The sequence below is a fragment of the Beta vulgaris genome, chromosome 6, assembly GCF_026745355.1.
Source record: "Beta vulgaris subsp. vulgaris cultivar EL10 chromosome 6, EL10.2, whole genome shotgun sequence".
Taxonomy (NCBI): domain Eukaryota; kingdom Viridiplantae; phylum Streptophyta; class Magnoliopsida; order Caryophyllales; family Amaranthaceae; genus Beta; species Beta vulgaris.
The window spans coordinates 31,050,984-31,070,394 of record NC_079207.1 but is presented as its reverse complement, the minus strand read 5'-3'; the positions used below and the strand labels follow the sequence as shown (position 1 = coordinate 31,070,394).

Genomic DNA, 19,411 nt, shown 5'->3' with positions numbered 1-19,411 from the left:
ACTCTAGTGACACTTTTTGCAACTCTAACTTTTTCGTAACTCTTAACTCACACCTTCTACAACTCTATTAAACATTGCCATAACTCTAATTGATAAACAACAACTTTAATAACTCTAATTGATAAACAACAACTTTAATAACTCTAACTCATAGCTAACACAAATCTAATGACACTTTTTGCACCTCTAACTAAAACTTCATATAACTCTAAACAAGTGTTGATATAAGTCAATTAGTACTTGTTATAACTTTAGACAAACATTGGTATACTCTTCACTACTGCTTCCATAACTCTAAAAAAGTGTTGCTAACTCTAATATATACTTCCTATAACTCTAAACAAGCATTTGTAATTATTACCTACAACTGTAAAAACATATTGGTATAACTCTAACTAATACTACCTATAACTCTAACTAATATATACTAGCTATAACTCTAAAAATATATTGGTATAACTCTAACTAATATTACCTACATCTCTAAAAACCTATTGGTATAACTCTAACTAATAATACATACAACTCTAAAAACATATTGGTATAACTCTAACTAATAATACCTACAACTCTAAAAAACATATTGGTATAACTCTAACTAATACTACCTATAACTCTAATTAATACTAGCTATAACTCTAAAAATATATTGGCAAAAAAATTCTCCATGTGGAATACAAGCAATGCTATAACTCTAACCAATAATACATATAACTCTAAAAACATATTGGTATTATTCTAACTAATACTACCTATAATTCTAACTAATACTAGCTATAACTCTAAAAATATATTGGTATAACTCTAACTAATATTACCTACATCTCTAAAAACATATTGGTATAACTCTAACTAATAATACATACAACTCTATAAACATATTGGTATAACTCTAACTAATAATACCTACAACTCTAAAAACATATTGGTATAACTCTAACTAATACTACCTATATATAACTCTAATTAATACTAGCTATAACTCTAAAAATATATTGGCAAAAAAATTCTCCATGTGGAATACAAGCAATGTTATAACTCTAACCAATAATACATATAACTCTAAAAACATATTGGTATTATTCTAACTAATACTACCTATAACTCTAACTAATACTAGCTATAACTCTAAAAATATATTGGTATAACTCTAACTAATACTACCTACAACTCTAAAAACATATTGGTATAACTCTAACTAATAATACATACAACTCTAAAAATATATTTGTATAATTCTAACTAAAAATATATTGGTATAACTCTAACTAATAATAACTACAACTCCAATAACATATTGGTATAACTCTAACTAATACTACCTATAACTCTAATTAATACTCGCTACAACTCTAAAAATATATTGAAAAAAATTCTCCATGTAAATACTGTGAATCAATGAAGAAGGTTTTACCAAAAGCATTAGCAATTTTTGTACTATCTAATGAATTTGATACTATCTAGAAGTAATTCAATTAGCATCTTTATCTTTCTAATAATCGAGCACAAGCAATTGTTGACATGAACTTTTCTATGGTGACAACAAATACTTGCGAGCACTACTCCAAAAAATTATGAACAAATTATCAAGTTCAACCACACAAATTTCCAACCATATGAATTTCCATACATATGAAGAATCACAAAAAATTCGAACATAATTATGAACAGTCATACTATTTTTCAAAAACAATCTAACCTTTCCGCGTCGGTAATTGAATCCATGAAATTCTCGAACAAGAAGTAGATGGCATTAGGTTCAATCTACATAAGGAGAAGAGGGGAGAGAAACGACATAATGGGGAAGAAGGAAAAGAGAGGAGAGAGAAAATTAGGTTTTTGCATAGAAAGAAGAAAATAGTTAGTTTGTGTTGATATTAGTTTGAGATCTTGACCGTTGATAGGATTTAATCTAAGGACAGTGATTCATTCTCATTTCTCACATGATCTTGCCCCTATATATATATATATATATATATATATATATATATATATATATATTATTTTAAGAACACAACTCAATACCTACAACTCTTTTTTTTTCACCCCTCAAATGTTTGATTTAACACTTCAAATCCACATTGATAAATAATCCAAACATCTCCCTAGTCAACCACTCATTACTATGAAAACCTTATGTTTTAGTAGGCTTTTTTTTTTTGGTTATGACGTATCACCCAATTCCTCATGAAACATCACGCGTAAGACCATTTCTTTTAATATAACATTCACGATACACCCCTTTTCCGTTACTTCATTTTAATCACAAAAAGAGAGTAGCTAAACAATACTTACGGGAAAATATGAGCACTCATAAGCTCAAACTAAATGCTAAAACTGATTTGTAGATTGCACCCTATTATAGACAGGCCAGAGTTCATCTGATACACTTAAATACTCTATAGTTTTGACTTCAAGAGTGAAGATGCACAACTCTTAAAAGTGGTTTCACCCCTAAAATACTTTTAGTAACTTATCTATACCCAGTCATTCCCACAGTAGAGCTGGAGCGATTTGCCTTCATAGAATCTGTCTGCGAGCTTGTAGCTTTGGCAAAGTATATATAGTAATACACATTCAGGACCATGTTGACAATGACAAACACAGCTCCAGCAATAAAAACACCTTTACGCAAAGACTCACATGAGAAGTTCTGTGCATAAATCATATGACGGTACTTGGTATGGTAAGCATTCTTGGTTGCTCCTGCAAGTAGGCAAGCCTCTGCAACCAGAAATGTTAACCTGCACAAAACACAAGGAAAACCATCAGCTGCCATCATTTCAGCCTAGAAAACCCAATTGGCGTGTTTTGACAGAGATATGTAGAAATAGAAGAACACACATGAATCTGTTGCATGCAAAGATTAGTTTGACTGTAAAATTTGACAAATATAGCCACATCCCTAACAAGGAAAGCAAAAGGCAACAGTTATTAATGGAATTTACATGTAACACGATAAACTTTCTGTATATCGCCTTTTCCACTATGTTGAGTGAATGAGTGCTACAATGAATGAACTGAGCTTGATTCTGTGCCAAAAGACGCATGAAATAATACTTCCAACTTGCAGCAAATATATTTCACATACGAACATATATTTCAAGTTTCAACCAACTGATTGTGAGAATGAGCTCAAAAGTATGTGATAGTTGTTTCTAGTCAATATACAGAGGAAATGACTAAATTTTGATTTATAAAAATGCTTTCTACTTTCCCATCACAAAAAAATGCTTACTTTTGAAAATAAATATACAGTCCGCTAATCACAGTTTTAACAGTGCAAGAGATTCATAACGGAGGTCACTCAAAGCACTTATTTGCAACAAGTTCAGTGTGGTGCAAGCAAGCTAACAAGTATCAGGGCATTTCTTTTAGGAGCATATCAGGGGATCAGCCAGCAAAATTCCACTGGTCAGCAGATATGGATGCTTAACTGCTTATGATCAAGGGAAGATGTCACAATCACAATAAATTTACCAGTTTACTCATTGACAGTATGCACGACATATAGGGGATGATATGATAATGTTTCTTGCATACAACACTAAGATCCTCACCATGATGAGAAAAAATATATGATGGTCCATGCTCGACTGTTTCCAGGTGCCAAAGGCCTTCCGAAGCACATGCACTTTGTCACACCCATAAGCAGTGATTCGCTTGAAAGAAGAAACAGGAATCCACCGACCCCATATCCAGTAGCAACATCTGAACTGTAAGCACAGTATGTCGTATTGGTGGCTTCATCTTGTATAACATTACCCTGCCATAAAAATTAATTTAGCGGTAGAAGTCATTCCTCAATTTATAGCAGAATTATCAAGGCCCTTTTTTGCACTTAAAGAAAAATATATTTATCATTGCTTTGGTCATATATTGAACTCTAAAATGGAAACAAACATATCATGAGCAGTTGAAATATGAAGGCAATTGGGTTTTGATTGGAGATTTCAATCAGGTAGAAAACAATAGACAAAAACTTGGAGGTTCTTTGATTATAAGAGGAGCAACGCAATTTCTAGATTGGAAATTCTCGAACCACCTATTGGACATTCCTTATCATGGGGTGAACTATACTTGGACAAACAATAGGTCTAATTCAGCGGCAATTTATGAAAGACTAGACAAAGCATTTTGTAATTCAGAATGGATGGATAAATTTCCGGATGCTGAGGTTTGGAACCTCCCTATACTGCTATCCGATCATAGCCCCCTTATTCTACATTTGCACAAACAACGCATAGGGAAAAGGAAGAGACCATACAGGCTCGATGCATGGAGCTTGCATCATCCAGAGGTTTGTGAGTTAATTAAAAAAGATTGGGGGGAAATCCATGGAGGGTCTCCTGCTTTTGTTCTCCAGAGGAAGATCCAATGTTCTCTTAGGAGTATTAGAGGTTGGTGCCTCAGTTTTAAGAAGGCAAACAACATCAACTGGGTTGACATCAATGATAACCTAACAAAACAACAAAAGGGCATCATCTCGATTGATCAAGCTCAGAAGGATCACGAAAATAGGTCTAATATGTTGAACGATATAGAGATAAAGTCGGGTTATTGGAGACAAAGAGCAAAATCCAGATGGGACGAGTTCGGAGATAAAACTTCAGCTTTCTTTTACAAGAGTGTCAAAGGAAGAGCCGCGAGAAACGAAATTAAGGCGATAAAAGATGGGTTGGGAAATTGGGTAACGAACCATGCACAAATCAAAGAGCTCTTCTTACAGACTTTTAAGGAAATATATCAATGTGACAAGAGCTGTGAAGAGGTTCTTCTTGTAGATGACCCTTTTTTTTCGCCGGTGGCTGCTTTGTCCCAGGTCCATATTGATCTTCTTAGCAAACCATTCTCAAACGAAGAGATTAAAGCTGCTTGCTTCAGCCCGAAACCACTCAAATCTCCTGGACCTGATGGCACTCCCCCAATTTTCTTCCAGCAGAACTGGGATATCGTGGGAAAGGATGTCATTAATAGCGTGAATTCATTCCTTTCCTCAGGCTTCTTGCTAAAGGAGCAGAACCGAACTTTCATCACCCTCATCCCTAAAAAAGATAGACCACAGGAAACAAAAGACTTTAGACCTATAAGTCTGTGCAATTCGTCTTACAAAATCATAGCCAAAACTCTTTCAAACAGACTTAAATTGATTATGGGAGACATGGTTGATGAGTTCCAGAACGCGTTTGTCCCGGGAAGGCAAATGGCGGACAACTGTTTCATCTCACATGAAATTATCAATTGGGTTAGTAAGAGGAAGAAGGGAAATAGTTTCGCGGGAATTCTGAAGGTCAACCTGAGCAAAGCTTATGATAGAATCAAATGGGAGTTCGTGGAAATAATGCTGAGAAGGATGAAATTTCCAGAGGTTTGGGTAAATTGGATCATGCAATGTATCACTACAGTGTCTTACTCAATATTGGTTAACGGAGAACCTACAAAGGTCTTTCGCCCCTCAGCTGGTCTCAGGCAAGGGGATCCACTTTCCTCATACATCTTTATCCTTTGTATGGAGGTACTCTCGAGAAATTTATCTATGATGCAAAACAACAAGGAGCTTATCGGTCTTAAAATAGCAAGGAATGCGCCAAAAATATCCCACTTGTTTTTCGCGGACGATGCTTTGTTCTTTTTCAAAGCTAACCCAAAAAATTGTTGGGCCATAAAACAAGTCCTCGCTACATTCTGTGAAAAATCTGGAGAAAAGATCAACTTCGAAAAATCTCATGTCATCTTTAGTCCTAATACTCCGCCAAAGTTCATGAAGATACTCAGGAAGCCTCTAGGAGTGAGGGATAAAGAGAATATAGGATCCTACTTAGGATGTCCGATGGAAGTCGACGGTAGAACCAACTCAGTGTTCAATGACATCACTACCAAAACGGCCAACAAAATCCTTTCTTGGAAGTTCAGCAACCTCTCCCAAGCCGGTAAGCTTATCCTCATTAATACAATTCTGACTGCGCTAGCCTCCAACATTATATCGATTTACTTACTTCCAGCGAAAACCACTAGGAACCTCACCTCTTTACTCCTAAAGTTCTGGTGGTCGTCTTCTATGGACAAGAAACCTATATATTGGAGGAAGCGTGAACTCCTTGAAAAACATAAATTTCAAGGAGGTTTGAGCTTGAGAAATGTAGCACATGTGAATAAATCTATGCTTTTTAACCAAGCGTGGCGAATTCACAAAAACAAAGACTCTCTCATTCATAAGCTTTACACGGCCAAGTATAAAAAAGATCCAATACAGATGGTCATGGAAAATGAAACTCCAAAGAATGGGTCTTATGCCTTCCGCAGTCTTTTTCAAGCAACCAAAGTGTTCAAGGAAGGGCTTTATAAGAAGCTAGGAAACGGAAGGTCAATAAGAATTGACACTGACAAATGGCACGCAAACATCTCCCCAAAGCCCAAAATTCCGGAAAATCATGAGTCGCGAGAGCAATGCGTTTGGGTCTCTGATCTGATTGACCAAAACAAAAGATGGAAGCCATCTATCATCTGGGATTTATTTAATACCGGTGATGCACGAGAAATCTTAGCCACTCACATCCCTCATCAGGAGATAGAGGATGAGATTGGGTGGACGAACTCGAAATCTGGGAACTTTACAGCAAAATCTGGGTACTGGTTCCTGAATGAAGGTCAAAGGGATCAGGCAATACTCTCCAGCCCTTGGACCAGATTATGGAAGTCGGATATCTTTCCAAAATGGAAGTTCTTCCTCTGGAAAATTTTTAATAAGGCTCTTCCTACTGCTGATAACCTCGAGAAGAGGCAAATCAATGGCATCAACAATACCTGTTGCCTCTGCCAGCAGCAAACTGAGTCCATTGAACACCTGTTTAGGGACTGCGTACTCTCGCAAAGGATTTGGAGGTGTTCTTTGGGGATTGTGGCATCAAACGGAAATCATCTTACACTCCAAGAATGGATAAAAAACTTTTTGAATTTATTCAAAAAGAGGAAATTGGAGGATAGACGAGGAGAAGAAATTGATTTCATTGCAACTTTGTGGGGAATTTGGATCCATCGGAATGAAATCATTTTTAAGGGCGAAAAAACAAACCCGATGAGAATAATGCATATCATCAGTGAACAGTCCACGAGAGCAAAGAGAGCAAGCAAAGAGGAAACTTCAAAACACAGCAAAGCTCCAAAGAGATCAAGAAAATGGGAAGAGGACCCAAGCATTCTAGAGTGGACGATAGGAGATAAAACCACAAGTAATGTTCAAGTTTTAGTGGTGGATGGAGCTTGGAAGAAGAAAGCGGGTTCTAATGAATGGCAAGCAGCGGTGGCTTGGAAGAATATTAGTAAGGACTCTACAGAAGAATCGGCTCATAAAATCTTCGCGAAATCTCCAGCGCAAGCAGAAGCATTTGCAATACTCAAGGCGATTTCGGACATGGCTTGGAGAACAGCAGGGATAATAATATATTCGGATAGCAGAGAAGTTATTCTGGCTTTGAGGAACGAGGAAAGTTCAGATAAGAACATTAGTAGCATTATTAGGGATATCAAGAGAATAGCGAAAAGCTTCATGCTTGTCTCTTGTATCAAAACTGATAGGTCAAAAGTTAAATTAGCTCATAACCTGGCTACACAAGCAAGGCGGAGCTAATACTATATTTTTCTTTTTTTACCTATTGTCAAAAAAAAAAAAAAAAAAAAAAAAAAAAAAGAAATATGAAGGTGATGTGTCGCTAAAACTGCAAGGACCTGGAGATTCTAATCAAACCTTCAAAATATCTACATTCCATCGACATTGTCATATATTTCTCGTCCTTTGAGTTGTCTAATTTTAACTTCTAAGTCTCAAGGACTGACTGCTACTTGGACGTATATGAAGCATTTCGAATAATAGAAGGTTAGCATTCTGAATTCAACACATTTATTCTAAGATCCCGCAGTGGAAAATGTCGATTGAAAGGAGAGTGTACTAGCCAGTGTTACCTAATTCTTAAACCCCACGTGAACAGCGATGTAAAGACGGAGAATTCTTACATGCAAGTGGTATACTATGGGCTTAATAATATTAGATAGCAAACTGCCAAACCCGAACCCATTTTTGTAATGCAAATTAGGTGTCATTGGTACTAACAGCAAACTCTCCTGAACTCTACTTCTCTCAAGTCTCAACAAGAGAAGCAGACACAAAACTGTCTTCAATCACCACTCCAGAAGGCAAAATGTTTTATAATAATTTGAGTAGCTAGAGGTTCCAAACAACAAAAAACCTGACACAATGTATGAATTTGACATGTAGTTCACATCATTTGGACGACCAAAATGTTGATATAGGTGGTCAGGTTTTTTGCCTGTAACACCACATCATTTTGCCTGTAAAACACAAGTGAAATAGGATATAATGTAAGACAAAATCAGTTGCCAACGACATATCAAATGGTTTTCAAAGTGAATATATGACACAGAAAGGAAAAAATAATGCTCACACAGATCTAGAATGTGCATCAACTATGAACATTCACAATATAGAAAGGTACTATGCTCATTCACAATATAGAAAGGTACTATGAACATTCATAACATAGAAAGGTCTATTATAGAAACGTCCATGCTTTCATAACATCTTCCACATGTTTTGAGACTCAAAAAGTGCACAAAGAGTGCCTCTCAAATTCAGTACTTGGTCATAGCCTCGTACTTACATATATTTTTCAATACAACTAAATTCAAATAATAAAACCAAACAGGAAAGAGACACGATCGACTATTTCAGAATAGAAAGAATTGCACACTGTCAATGGCACAAAAAAAAAATAAAGAGCCTAAAAATGGAAAAAAAAAAAAAGGACTAAATCAATGTGTATGAGATGAGAGAGCAAAATCTGTAACATGTCTTCATTGTCAAGGCCATGAAGTAAAACATGTTAAGAGTCAAAAGTGGAGTGTTGTTATGGTAGAGATGATATGATAAGAAACATAATGTTAAACATCTCACAAAATTCAACAATCATATACAAGACAGCAAGTGTAGTTACAGCACAACAAGGAACCGATTGTTTGCTTGGAAGCCTTCTGAGAAGCAATTTTTAATGATTGACTTTCGTAATCAGGAATCAGCACAGTAGATATGAGACATTTCAGCAAATTTAAGGATCAGGTGAATAAGCATTATTGGAAAAAAATGTCTCGCCTGGGCAAAGCAGTATCATAGATGTCAGGTATTTCATTAACATTAAGAGTTCAGACAAGAGGCAATTTTCATCGCAAGGATACTGAGACTTTCAGTACTCAATAAGACAAAAATCATAATATAATTTACTCTTCTAACAAGTAAACAAAATTTGATCTACGCCAAGTAAATTACAAAAACCATATGTACAAAACAGAATTTAGAATATAGTAGTGTTATAGTGTGTGTTTTTCTCTCTTGCTAATTTAGTCATCATTTCAAATTCTCATATATACCCCTCTTCCCCCTTTCTCTAATGCTTCTACAAATGAATGTTGCTTAAACTCTAAACAATCAAATTTTCTCCTAAATATCAAGTTAAAGAGATTATCAAGAGATGAAACTGAAATCAACAAGTTTTATTCTAGCTGTCCGGATTGAAGAATAAGAACTCGTTGGGAAAAATGATCATTTGGGAAAATCAACAGATATGGCAAAATGATCCAGATCATTTGCAGAAACGGACTATCAGCAGGAACGGTACAGGATCAGAATAAGATCGTTTGGGGTCGTGCAATTGTTATTCCCCATGAAAACATTTTCCAATCAAAAGTATTTGTTGTCAAACCAAACACAGCATAAGCACAAGCTAGGTTTAACATGGGAATAATGCTGCGATAGCAGATCAATCCGATACTTGCCTGTGATGGACTTTTAGGTTCAATTCAATGACCAATGTTGCACAATTGATTCAGTTGCAATTGCAGAAGTGTTAAAAATGAGTATGAACTCATCAAAAACTTGACAACCAAGATGATTTATTTGTGTCACTCCCTTCATTCTAAAACATGTGCTAACTTTACGAATATCTCTATTTTCTTTGTATATGAAAATTACAGTGTCAATGCACAATTACTTGTCAGTTTAAAAGACTATTTGGTTCAGCTAAACACATTTTCTAGGACAAAGAGTTTCTTATTTTCATTTGTTTGTTTTATTAAAGGTGAAAAATAGTTACCTAACTCTTTGTTTGAATAGGAGGAACCGAAGGGGAAGGAAGTGAAAGGGAGGGGAACAAGTTCCTATTAAAATAGTTAAACTTGACAGATTACAAATAGTATAGCATATTTATTCAATGATGAAGAGTAAATAATGTCATTGAGATGATTACGTAGAACTAAAACAGAATATGATAAGAGAAGAATTAGGAGAAAGGTTAATTTATTAGCATTACCTTGTTATATAAATATGTTGCTTTGTAATTCGTTTTTGTAGAACATATAATGAGAGATTATATAAGAAATATATTAAGTGCACTTGTTTTCTTCTCTATTTATTGTGAGAGCCCACCCACCTTGCTTCTAACAAAGTGGTATTAGAACTAGTTTATAAAACATGGCAACAAAAAATAATGTTGTACCTTTTCAATATCTTGGACTCACAAAAGAAAATTACGATGAATGGTCTCTTCGGACGAAAACAATTCTTTGTGCCCAAGGACTTAAAGGGATTGTTCAAAATGGTTATTACACAACCTCAAGAAGAATCTGAATTAAACCATATGGACAAAGACTGGAAAGTAAGGAAAAATAAATAAATCACATAGCCGACGGATGATTAAAAAGGGAAAAAAAAGGAACGAGGAACAGCCCACCTAGCCGAAAGTAAAGACAGCAATCTTTCCAAAGTGTTGCAAGCCAAATTTTCTTTTAACAATAAAGGAGATACACGTGATAAATAAAAGTATCAATCACGTGGTAAAGGATGCCACCAATGACATGATCATGTTAATAAGGTTAATGTTCAATGCTATAATAAGGTTGATTTTCAATGCTATAATTGTGAGAAATATGGTCATTTCTAATGGGAATGTTACGCAAAAAAGGTAAAGGAAGAAACAAATATTATTGAAAATAAGGAAGACATGGAAGAAGCAACCATGTTATTAGCTCTCAACGTGGAAGACAAGAGAGATGATAATTCTACATGGTATCTCAACAATAGAACAATCTCAACAAATTTGGTGATCTTAATCCTAGCATAACCAGTAATGTCACATTTGGTGATGCCTCAAAAGTAAAGATTGAAGGAAAATGTACAACTATGATTCAATTGAAAGATTTGAGTCACAAATTAATTCTAAATGTATATTATATTCCAAATTTGAGAAGTAACATATCCTTAATGAAGGAACAAAATATATGGCTTCGCGATAGAAACCCTAATCTTATAGATACAGTTTCTATGACGAAAAATAGAATGTTCTTAATAAAATTGCAAATTGTTGGTCCAATATGTTTAAAAACTTGTGTTGAAGATGGAGGTGGCATATGAGGTTTGGTCATCTTAATTTTGAAGGACTTAAAGAGCTAGGACACAAGCAAATGGTAAAAGGATTACCATATATTAATCATCCTAGGCAGCTTTTTTTGCTTGGCAAACATTCCAGAAAGCCTTTTCCAGAATAATCTATCTCAAAAGTAGTAAAACCGCTTGAACTACTGCATTCAAACATATGTGGACATATTAAACCTAGATCACTCGGTAAAAGTTTGTACTTTTCTATTTTCGTTGATGATTATAGCAGGAAGACATGGGTGTATTTTCTGAAAAATAAATCTGAAGCTTTTGATACTTTTAGAAAGTTTAAAGCAATGGTAGAGATAGAAAGTGGTTATGAAATTACAGCATTGAGAACACATAGCGACGATGAATTCAAATCTAATGAATTCAACAAATGTTGTGAAGAGCATCGAATACACATACCACTTACTATAGATAAAACATCACAACACTTTAGGGTAGTTGAAAGGAAAAATAGAATTGTTCTTAATATGGCTAGTTACATGTTTAGAATAAGAAGATGCCAAAAGAAATTTACATCATGTGCAGTTTACTTATCAAATCGTTCCCAACAAAGACTTTGAAGAATGTGACGCCTCAAGAAGCTTGGAGTGGATGGAAACTTAGTATATTACATTTTCTAGTATTTAGGTCTATTGTTTGTGGGCAGGTTCCTAAGAAAGAAATGTTCAGACACGATGATCGAAGTGAGAAATTACTTTTCATTAGATATGATGAAGAATCTAAAGGTTACAAGTTGTTTAATCGAAGCACCAACAAGTCGGTGATTAGTAGAGACATAAAATTCAATGAAAAGGCAATACGGGATTGGAGTACAGAAGAGGAAGAATCTTATAACTTTCTTTCTTATTCTGAGGAAAAAAATTCTATTAACCATGTGTCGGAGACTCCTACTACTCCACTTCCTTCTCCTCACACATCATCACCATCATTGCATTCGAGCGGATATTTATCTGGTTTAAGTGAAGGACCAAAGAGATATATCCTTATAAAGTGACACAAAAGTTAGAATATAATACTTCCTTATTCTGCTTATTGAATCAATGAACTTTGATGAGGCAAAAAAAACAAAAAGAATGGATTAAAGCAATGAATGAAGAAATTTATGCCATCCAGAAAAAATAAAACCTCGAAATTGACAAAACTTCCAAAAGGAAAGAAGGCAATAGGACTCACGTGGGTACTCAAAAATAAGAAAAATGCCAAGGGTGATGTAGATAAATACAAATGAGGCTTGTTACTAAAGGTTACAAGCAAAAGCAAGGCATCGACTATGAGGAGCTATTTACTCCAATTGCTCGATTAGAGACGGTAAGGTTATTAATTTCAATAGCAGCACAATTTCAATGGAAGATTCATCACATGGATGTAAAATCTGCTTTTCTCAAGGGAATTCTAGAGGAAGAAGTGTACATTGAACAACCACAAGGTTATGTTGTCAAGGGACATGAACATAAGGTACTTAGATTGAAAAAGGCCTTGTATGGATTAAACAAGCACCATGAGCTTCGAATAGTCAGCTAGATAAGTACTTGTAAGATAATGGATTTTCAAGGTGTCTTAATGAGTATGCACTTTATGTGAAGAAGAAAAACAATGATGTTTTTTATGTTTGCATATATGTGGATGCTTATATTTAGTAGAAGTAGTACTGAAATGTTTGAAGATTTCAAGAAAAGAATGGCACGTGAATTTGAGATGACAGATACGGGACTAATGTCCTAGTATCTGGGAATTGAAGTTATACAAAGTGATGATGGAATCTTCATCTCAACAAGAAGCATATACAAAAGGAGAATTAAAGAACTTTAATATGTTGAATGTTAATCCAGTAAGCACTCCAATAGAAGGTGATGTAAAATTGTCAAAGAATGATCCATATGGGGAGAAGGTTAATCCAACTTTATTCAAGAGTCTAGTAGGGAGTTTACGATATTCAACTTGTACTTTACGAGACATCTTATTTGCTTATTTGTTGTTGGGCTAGTAAGTTGCTTCATGGAGAATCCATTGACTTCACATTTAAAGGTAGCTAAGGGAATTCTCCGCTACTTGAAAAGCACGTTGGATCATGGATTTTTATATTCAACTTCACAAAATTTTAAGCTTATGGGATAGTATGATCGTGATTTTGCTGGAGACATAGATGACCGAAAAAGTACAACCGGGTTTGTGTTTTTGCTAGGAAATAATGTTGTTTTATGGAGTTCAAATGAACAACCGATCGTTACACTCTCCACATTCATGTGCATGTCATTCGATATGGCTAAGGAGATTATTGACGGAACTCCAATTGCCACAAATGGAACCCACTGAATTTATGACTAATAACAAGTAAGCTCTTGCTTTGGCGAAAAATCCCGTCTTTCATGTTCCAAGAAAACACATTGTCACAAGGTTTCATTTTATAAGACAGTGCATCGAACATAGGGAAATTGAATTGAAGTTTGTGAAGTCATTGGATCAAGTTATTGACATCTTTACAAAAACCACTCAAGCTTGAAGATTTTAATAGAATACAAAAGTTAATTGGTATTGTCATAGAGTCAAGTTTAAGGGGGAGTGTTAAACTTGGCATATTACAAATAGTACATCATACTTAATTAAGGATGAAGAGTAAATTAAGGAATGTCATTGAGACGATTATGTAGAACTAGAATAGAATATGATAATAGAAACATTAGCAGAAAGGTTAATCGATTAGCATTACCTTGTTATATACTATGTTGCTTTGTAATTCATTATTGTAGAACAATATTGAGAGTTTATGTAAGAAATATATTAAGTGCACTTGTTTTCTTCTCTGCATATTGTGTCAAGTTATTGTGAGAGCCCACCCGCCTTCTAACAGTTCCCTTGTTTGGATAAGAGATTGGGTGACGAAAGGGGAGGGAGAGGAAAAGATCTGTTTTCCCTCCCTCTTTTAATAAACATCATCCCTCCTTGGAGAGATTTGGAGGAAAAATAGAGCTCCATCTTTCCCTTCCCCTTCCGCTTCCTCCTATATTCCTCTAATCCTCTCCTTCCTTTACCTCCTATATTACTATCTAAACAAAGTGTAAGGCTAGAAAGTATTCTATGAATACCACATTTCCTCCTATTCTTTACATTCCCGTTTCCTTCCTCCTATCTATCGTTTCCCTTCTATTACTATTCTTTATTTTCTCTGAGTTTCGCTACAAGAAACCAAATAAGGAAAAACTCATTTACAATTATATTTTGCAATGTAAAAGTAAAACTGATTCCCATTAAATATGTATCTCATCCAACCAAACGGAGCCTAAAACACAAATAGGTCACTTCCCAGTTTCAGAGACTAAGGCTCCGTTTGGTAGGGCGTAAAACATTTTCAGTGTAAAATGATTTTCATGGAAAACAATTTACAATGTAAAACAGAATCTCATAATTAGTTTTCCGTTGTTTGGTTCCATGTAAGAAAAATGATGGAATGAAAGAGAAATGAAAAGGAAAGTAAGAAGGTGGTAAGAGGGATATACAAGAGAGATAAGGAAAACACTTTTCCCTTCATTTTGAAGCGAAAATGGTTTTCCGTCATTGTGAGAGTTATTTTACCCCAAGGGAAGACGGTTTTACCCTCTTTTGCCAACCAAATAATGTAAAACTGAATATAGAGGAAAACAGCTTTCCAGGAAAACGTTTTACGCCCTACCAAACGGAGCCTAAATGTAAGTAATAAGCATTTTCTAACTCAATTATCAACATATTCATAATTTCGTATCATTGTGTCTAGCTACACAAGGCACTCATCTCGGAATGAAGGACTTAACCACATTCAAATAATTTATGTTGATTGAGGTTACTACTCATATTGACATTAAATAGCTCATCTAATTCTCAAAAACGCTCTATCTAAACAAAAATCACTTTCTCTTTGCTTCAGCACAGAGATCTAAAAATTTCCTATTTCCGCCTAAAACTAGCTACTTCATTTAAAGCTGGAAAAGAGCTAAAAAAAAGACAAAAAGACCCACAAAATATATTAGGAACAGGATGCATTGAAGAAACTAACAGTAACAGTACTGGATATTACAGGAACGTATTAGATTTAGGAAGTGGGAAAAAGAAACAAAACATAAGTTGAATCAACAGAAGCGTAATTGAATAAAGGAAGGAGAGGAGAGAGAAAGAGAGCATACACGGCTGCGGCGGCGTTCGGCGGCAATGGCGAAAGCAAAGGCAGCTAAGCAGAGAAGCACAACTAGCAGATACACTAAACTTGAACCTTTTCCTTCTTTCATTTTCACTTCCTTTCTTTGAAACGATTGATTCGTACTTTTTCCACAATGAATGAAGAACAGAGAGAGAGTGAGTGTGTGAAATTTTGAGATTTCTAGAGTGTGAAAGAAGAGTCGAGGAGACCTGAGTTGCCTTTTTGTTCACGTGCTTTTGTTGTGTGTTACTTGTGACTGGTGAGTGTGTGAATATATACGGTCAGGCAAAATGTTAAATCCTAGGTGGCAATTTAAGATTCACCAAGCAATTTTCGAGTTTAACAAAATAAAGTCGTCTATTTCGGTGTTTATGTGGTATTTGCTTAGTTTGGCCAAAAAAAATTTAGTGTTACTTCCAAAAGTCTAAAATTTAGGTAATTAACTAAGTTAATTAGGTCAATTTATATCATAATTGTTAATCTCGATATAAATTTGGCCGGAAATCAATCATTACCATATTGAAAATATTTCGAATTTCAAGTATGGTAATAACAATAATTTATCAATCATGCATGATTTATGCTAATTGCCAATCAACCATAATTTCGGGTATTAATTAGCCAATTAACCTAAAAATCCGAATTTGACATAACAATTTTGTGTATAAATAGTAAAGATTTATCATGCATGATCACTAAAAACACATAACTTATGGTAAGGATATGAATTTCTCGACCAACCTTAATTTTGCCTATATTAATTGTCAATCGATCTTAATTTTGAATTTTTAAAATACATATTTTAATTGTCAATTGACAACTAATTGGTTCAGAGTTTTTAGATTTTTATTTAATTATTCATTCTTAAAATGACCTCTAATATATCAGTTAAATTATTTATCTTAAGGATTCTGTGGAAACTACATTTTCCGAAGAATTGAAGTTTTTGCTTGGTAAAAGATTTTTGTTTAAAGTGAAGGTTCCATGTAACAATGTTGTAGACGAAAATTTTACATATACCGTTGTAAACACAACTGATGAGATTAGTGTGATCGACAAGTGGATGGGACTTTATATCATGATTAAGGTAATTACAACATCAACTACGATTTTGCCAATCAAATAGAATGAAGTTTAGTAAAGTATTTTCTTATACTAATTGTTACAAATGTTACGTAGTGAATCTTGTAAATCAATACTACAATCCCCAATAGTAGGTTCTAAACTAGGAGACTTGTGCAACAACACCTGGACTCGAATCCGGAACCTGAGCTCTACCTTAAAACCTGCAAAAAGGGACCCACCCGGGAGGTTTGGGTGGTATTTCCCCCTCCGAAGCTTAAGTCAGTTATCAGGGATATGAAGGAACTTTTAGAGAGAGAAAGTAGAGAGAGAGAATTTATGGCAGAATAACAGTACTATGCTCTGAAAAACGTACCTTTCCCCAGATTTCAAGGTTTATTTATAGTGTCTGAAATGACTGTTGTACCTTGATGTCACCCTAATTTGGGAGCATCTGATTGGCTAAGCAATATTGCTGGGACACGTGGCAAGTGCTGATTGGAGAGGACATCTCACCCCTTTTACACAGAAATGTGTTTTACCCCTACTGGGCCTAAGTACAATTTTGGGTCAGAAGAAGGGTTTTAGTACATCTTTTTCTTAGGAAAGTGTACTTTAGTCCATACAAGCCTATGACCCATGTACTTGACCAGACTAGGATAATTGCACTTGTAGGGCTATGATGGAGCCACGTGTCACATTTATAGCCGTTGATTTTTAGGCTACAACATTTACCATTTATAAGAGGATTTTACCATTTAGGCGCCAAGACAGTTGGTTTCCTCTTTTAACCGACCAAAACTGCCCTTCTTTTTCAAGAGTAAAAGGGCGCCATTTAGCCGGTCTCATCAGGTCAACCCTCAAGGGTATTTGGCATGCAACGGTTACTTTTTATCGGAAGAGGAGGTCACTTTCACCCCTCTATAAATATGTCCGTTTGTCGTTTCTGAAATCACTTTTACATCTTGGAGAGATTTTCTAGAGAGAGAGACTCTGTCCTGTTTTTACTGAGCTTTAGAGAGAGAGAAAAAGTCCTCGTCCAAATTGTTGCTAAGTGCTGCCAATTCGTCCGGGATTTCATCCAGCTCGCCCTTACCGTTCGTCCAAGCACTTTCAACAAGTATCCCTTTCCTCTATTTTCTTTTCTTGCATTTTCACACATTTTTTAAGAAAAATGAACTCGTCTTCTTCTTCGAATACTCCCGGCCGCTCAAGGGTTGGTCTTGACCCTAGGACGGAGAGCCTCTCTTCTTTGGCACATTCTAGAGTTGGGCCTATCTCGGCCGGCCATGCATTCTTTTATTTTGGACATGGACGGCAAAGTCAGACGACCCAGTCTTTACTTGTGCAGGGTAATCTGGCGCGCGTCAAGAAAACAGCTCGCATTAGACGAGGGGTAAACCTTCCGGCCTCCAGCTCAGAAATGGAGATATCAACCGGACGAGTTCCTGCTGACGGAGAGCGCAAAGTTCAAAGCGCCCGACCAGCAAATCAAAACACTTCTCCTGGAAGCGTCCAGGTGGAAAGCATTCCCAGAGAGTCTCCAGAACCCAGTCCGTCCACATGATATGGCTACGGACGAGGTCAACGAGGTGGAGGCCTCCTCTAGTCCGTCTAGCGACTCATAGGAGCCGTCCACCACTTCTTCTGAAATAAGGCGCCGGCTAGGCCCCTTATCTGACCCTAGATTTATTCTAGCCGACAACAGTTGGCTAGGCCGAGTAGGTCCCGACCTTAAGCATTTTTCCTCAGCTATGCCTATGCCGGGGTATCGCTTTGTTCTTCCTGGCCGAGAGGACACTATACTTAGTGCTCCTCCCGACCATTTTGTTGTTTATCGGCTGGCCCTGGATGCCGGGTTGCGATTTCTCTTGCATCCCTTCATCAACCGCCTTCTTCATTACTATAGCATAGGCCACAACCAACTTGCCCCAAACTCTTGGCAAAACATCCTAACCTTTTTAGCCGTCTGTGAGCTAAAAGGTGTCGATCCTTCGCTGGCCGCCTTCTCCCAAATCCACTATGTCTCTAAGGATCCCAAAACGGTGGACGAAGCCTGGTTCAGCGTGTGCAATCGTTAGGGCTACCTGACGTCTTGGGACAAAACATCCAAGATGCATGCCTGGAAGGCCGAATTTCTGTTCGTCCAGGCGCCCAATGAAGTCGTGGCAAGACGGTACCGGTACTTTAGCCGGGCTACCACCAACACTGGACGAACGTCGTCCTACTTAGAGCTGGAGAGCACTTCAGCCGAAGAAATGATGGAATACTTCAGAGTATCGGAGTATTCCATCAATGAATCCTCCTTTAAGGGTTCATCCAATTGGATCCCTTTCAAGGAGATGTTTTTTTATAATGATAACTTCCTGGTCGCCGCCGGCTTGCGGCGGGCCGAGGATAGAGGTATAACTTGCAATTTTTTCTAAGTAATACCCTCGTCCAATGACAATCATCAATATAATCATGCTCTTTATTTTCATATAGATTCGGCCAGAGCAGCGCTCAAGAAGTCTTGGACAGGAGATATAAGTATGTCCAAGTTCACAGACTCCCTTTGGAAGGAGTACATCAAAACCGGCTCTGAAAAGAGGACGAATACCCTGGTATACTTAGCAATATCTTGTTTGTTTTTTGATTTTTTTTGTTGGACGAATCCTTTATTCAAGAAGCAA

At 36.1% G+C, this 19,411-nt stretch overlaps 1 protein-coding gene across 1 annotated transcript; it reads right to left on the bottom strand.

Annotated features, from left to right (window-relative positions):
* Window positions 1–2,195: 2,195 nt before the first annotated feature.
* Window positions 2,196–15,929, bottom strand: LOC104896481 (hypothetical protein). Its single transcript, XM_010683229.4, has 3 exons — window positions 15,664–15,929; window positions 3,561–3,766; window positions 2,196–2,744 (listed from the first exon to the last, which is right to left on the bottom strand). Exons 1-3 carry the CDS (start codon window positions 15,763–15,765, stop codon window positions 2,474–2,476), a joined length of 579 nt encoding a protein of 192 aa, XP_010681531.2. The 5' UTR covers window positions 15,766–15,929; the 3' UTR covers window positions 2,196–2,473.
* Window positions 15,930–19,411: the final 3,482 nt, after the last annotated feature.

Coding starts and splice junctions, on each gene's coding strand:
- LOC104896481 (XM_010683229.4), bottom strand. CDS start 15,765: ATGAAAGAAGGAAAAGGTTCAAGTTTAGTGTATCTGCTAGTTGTGCTT. Junction 3,767..15,663: donor CCGAACGCCGCCGCAGCCGT/GTATGCTCTCTT, acceptor TTTTTATGGCAG/GGTAATGTTATACAAGATGA. Junction 2,745..3,560: donor ATATATTTTTTCTCATCATG/GTGAGGATCTTA, acceptor TGTTTTGTGCAG/GTTAACATTTCTGGTTGCAG.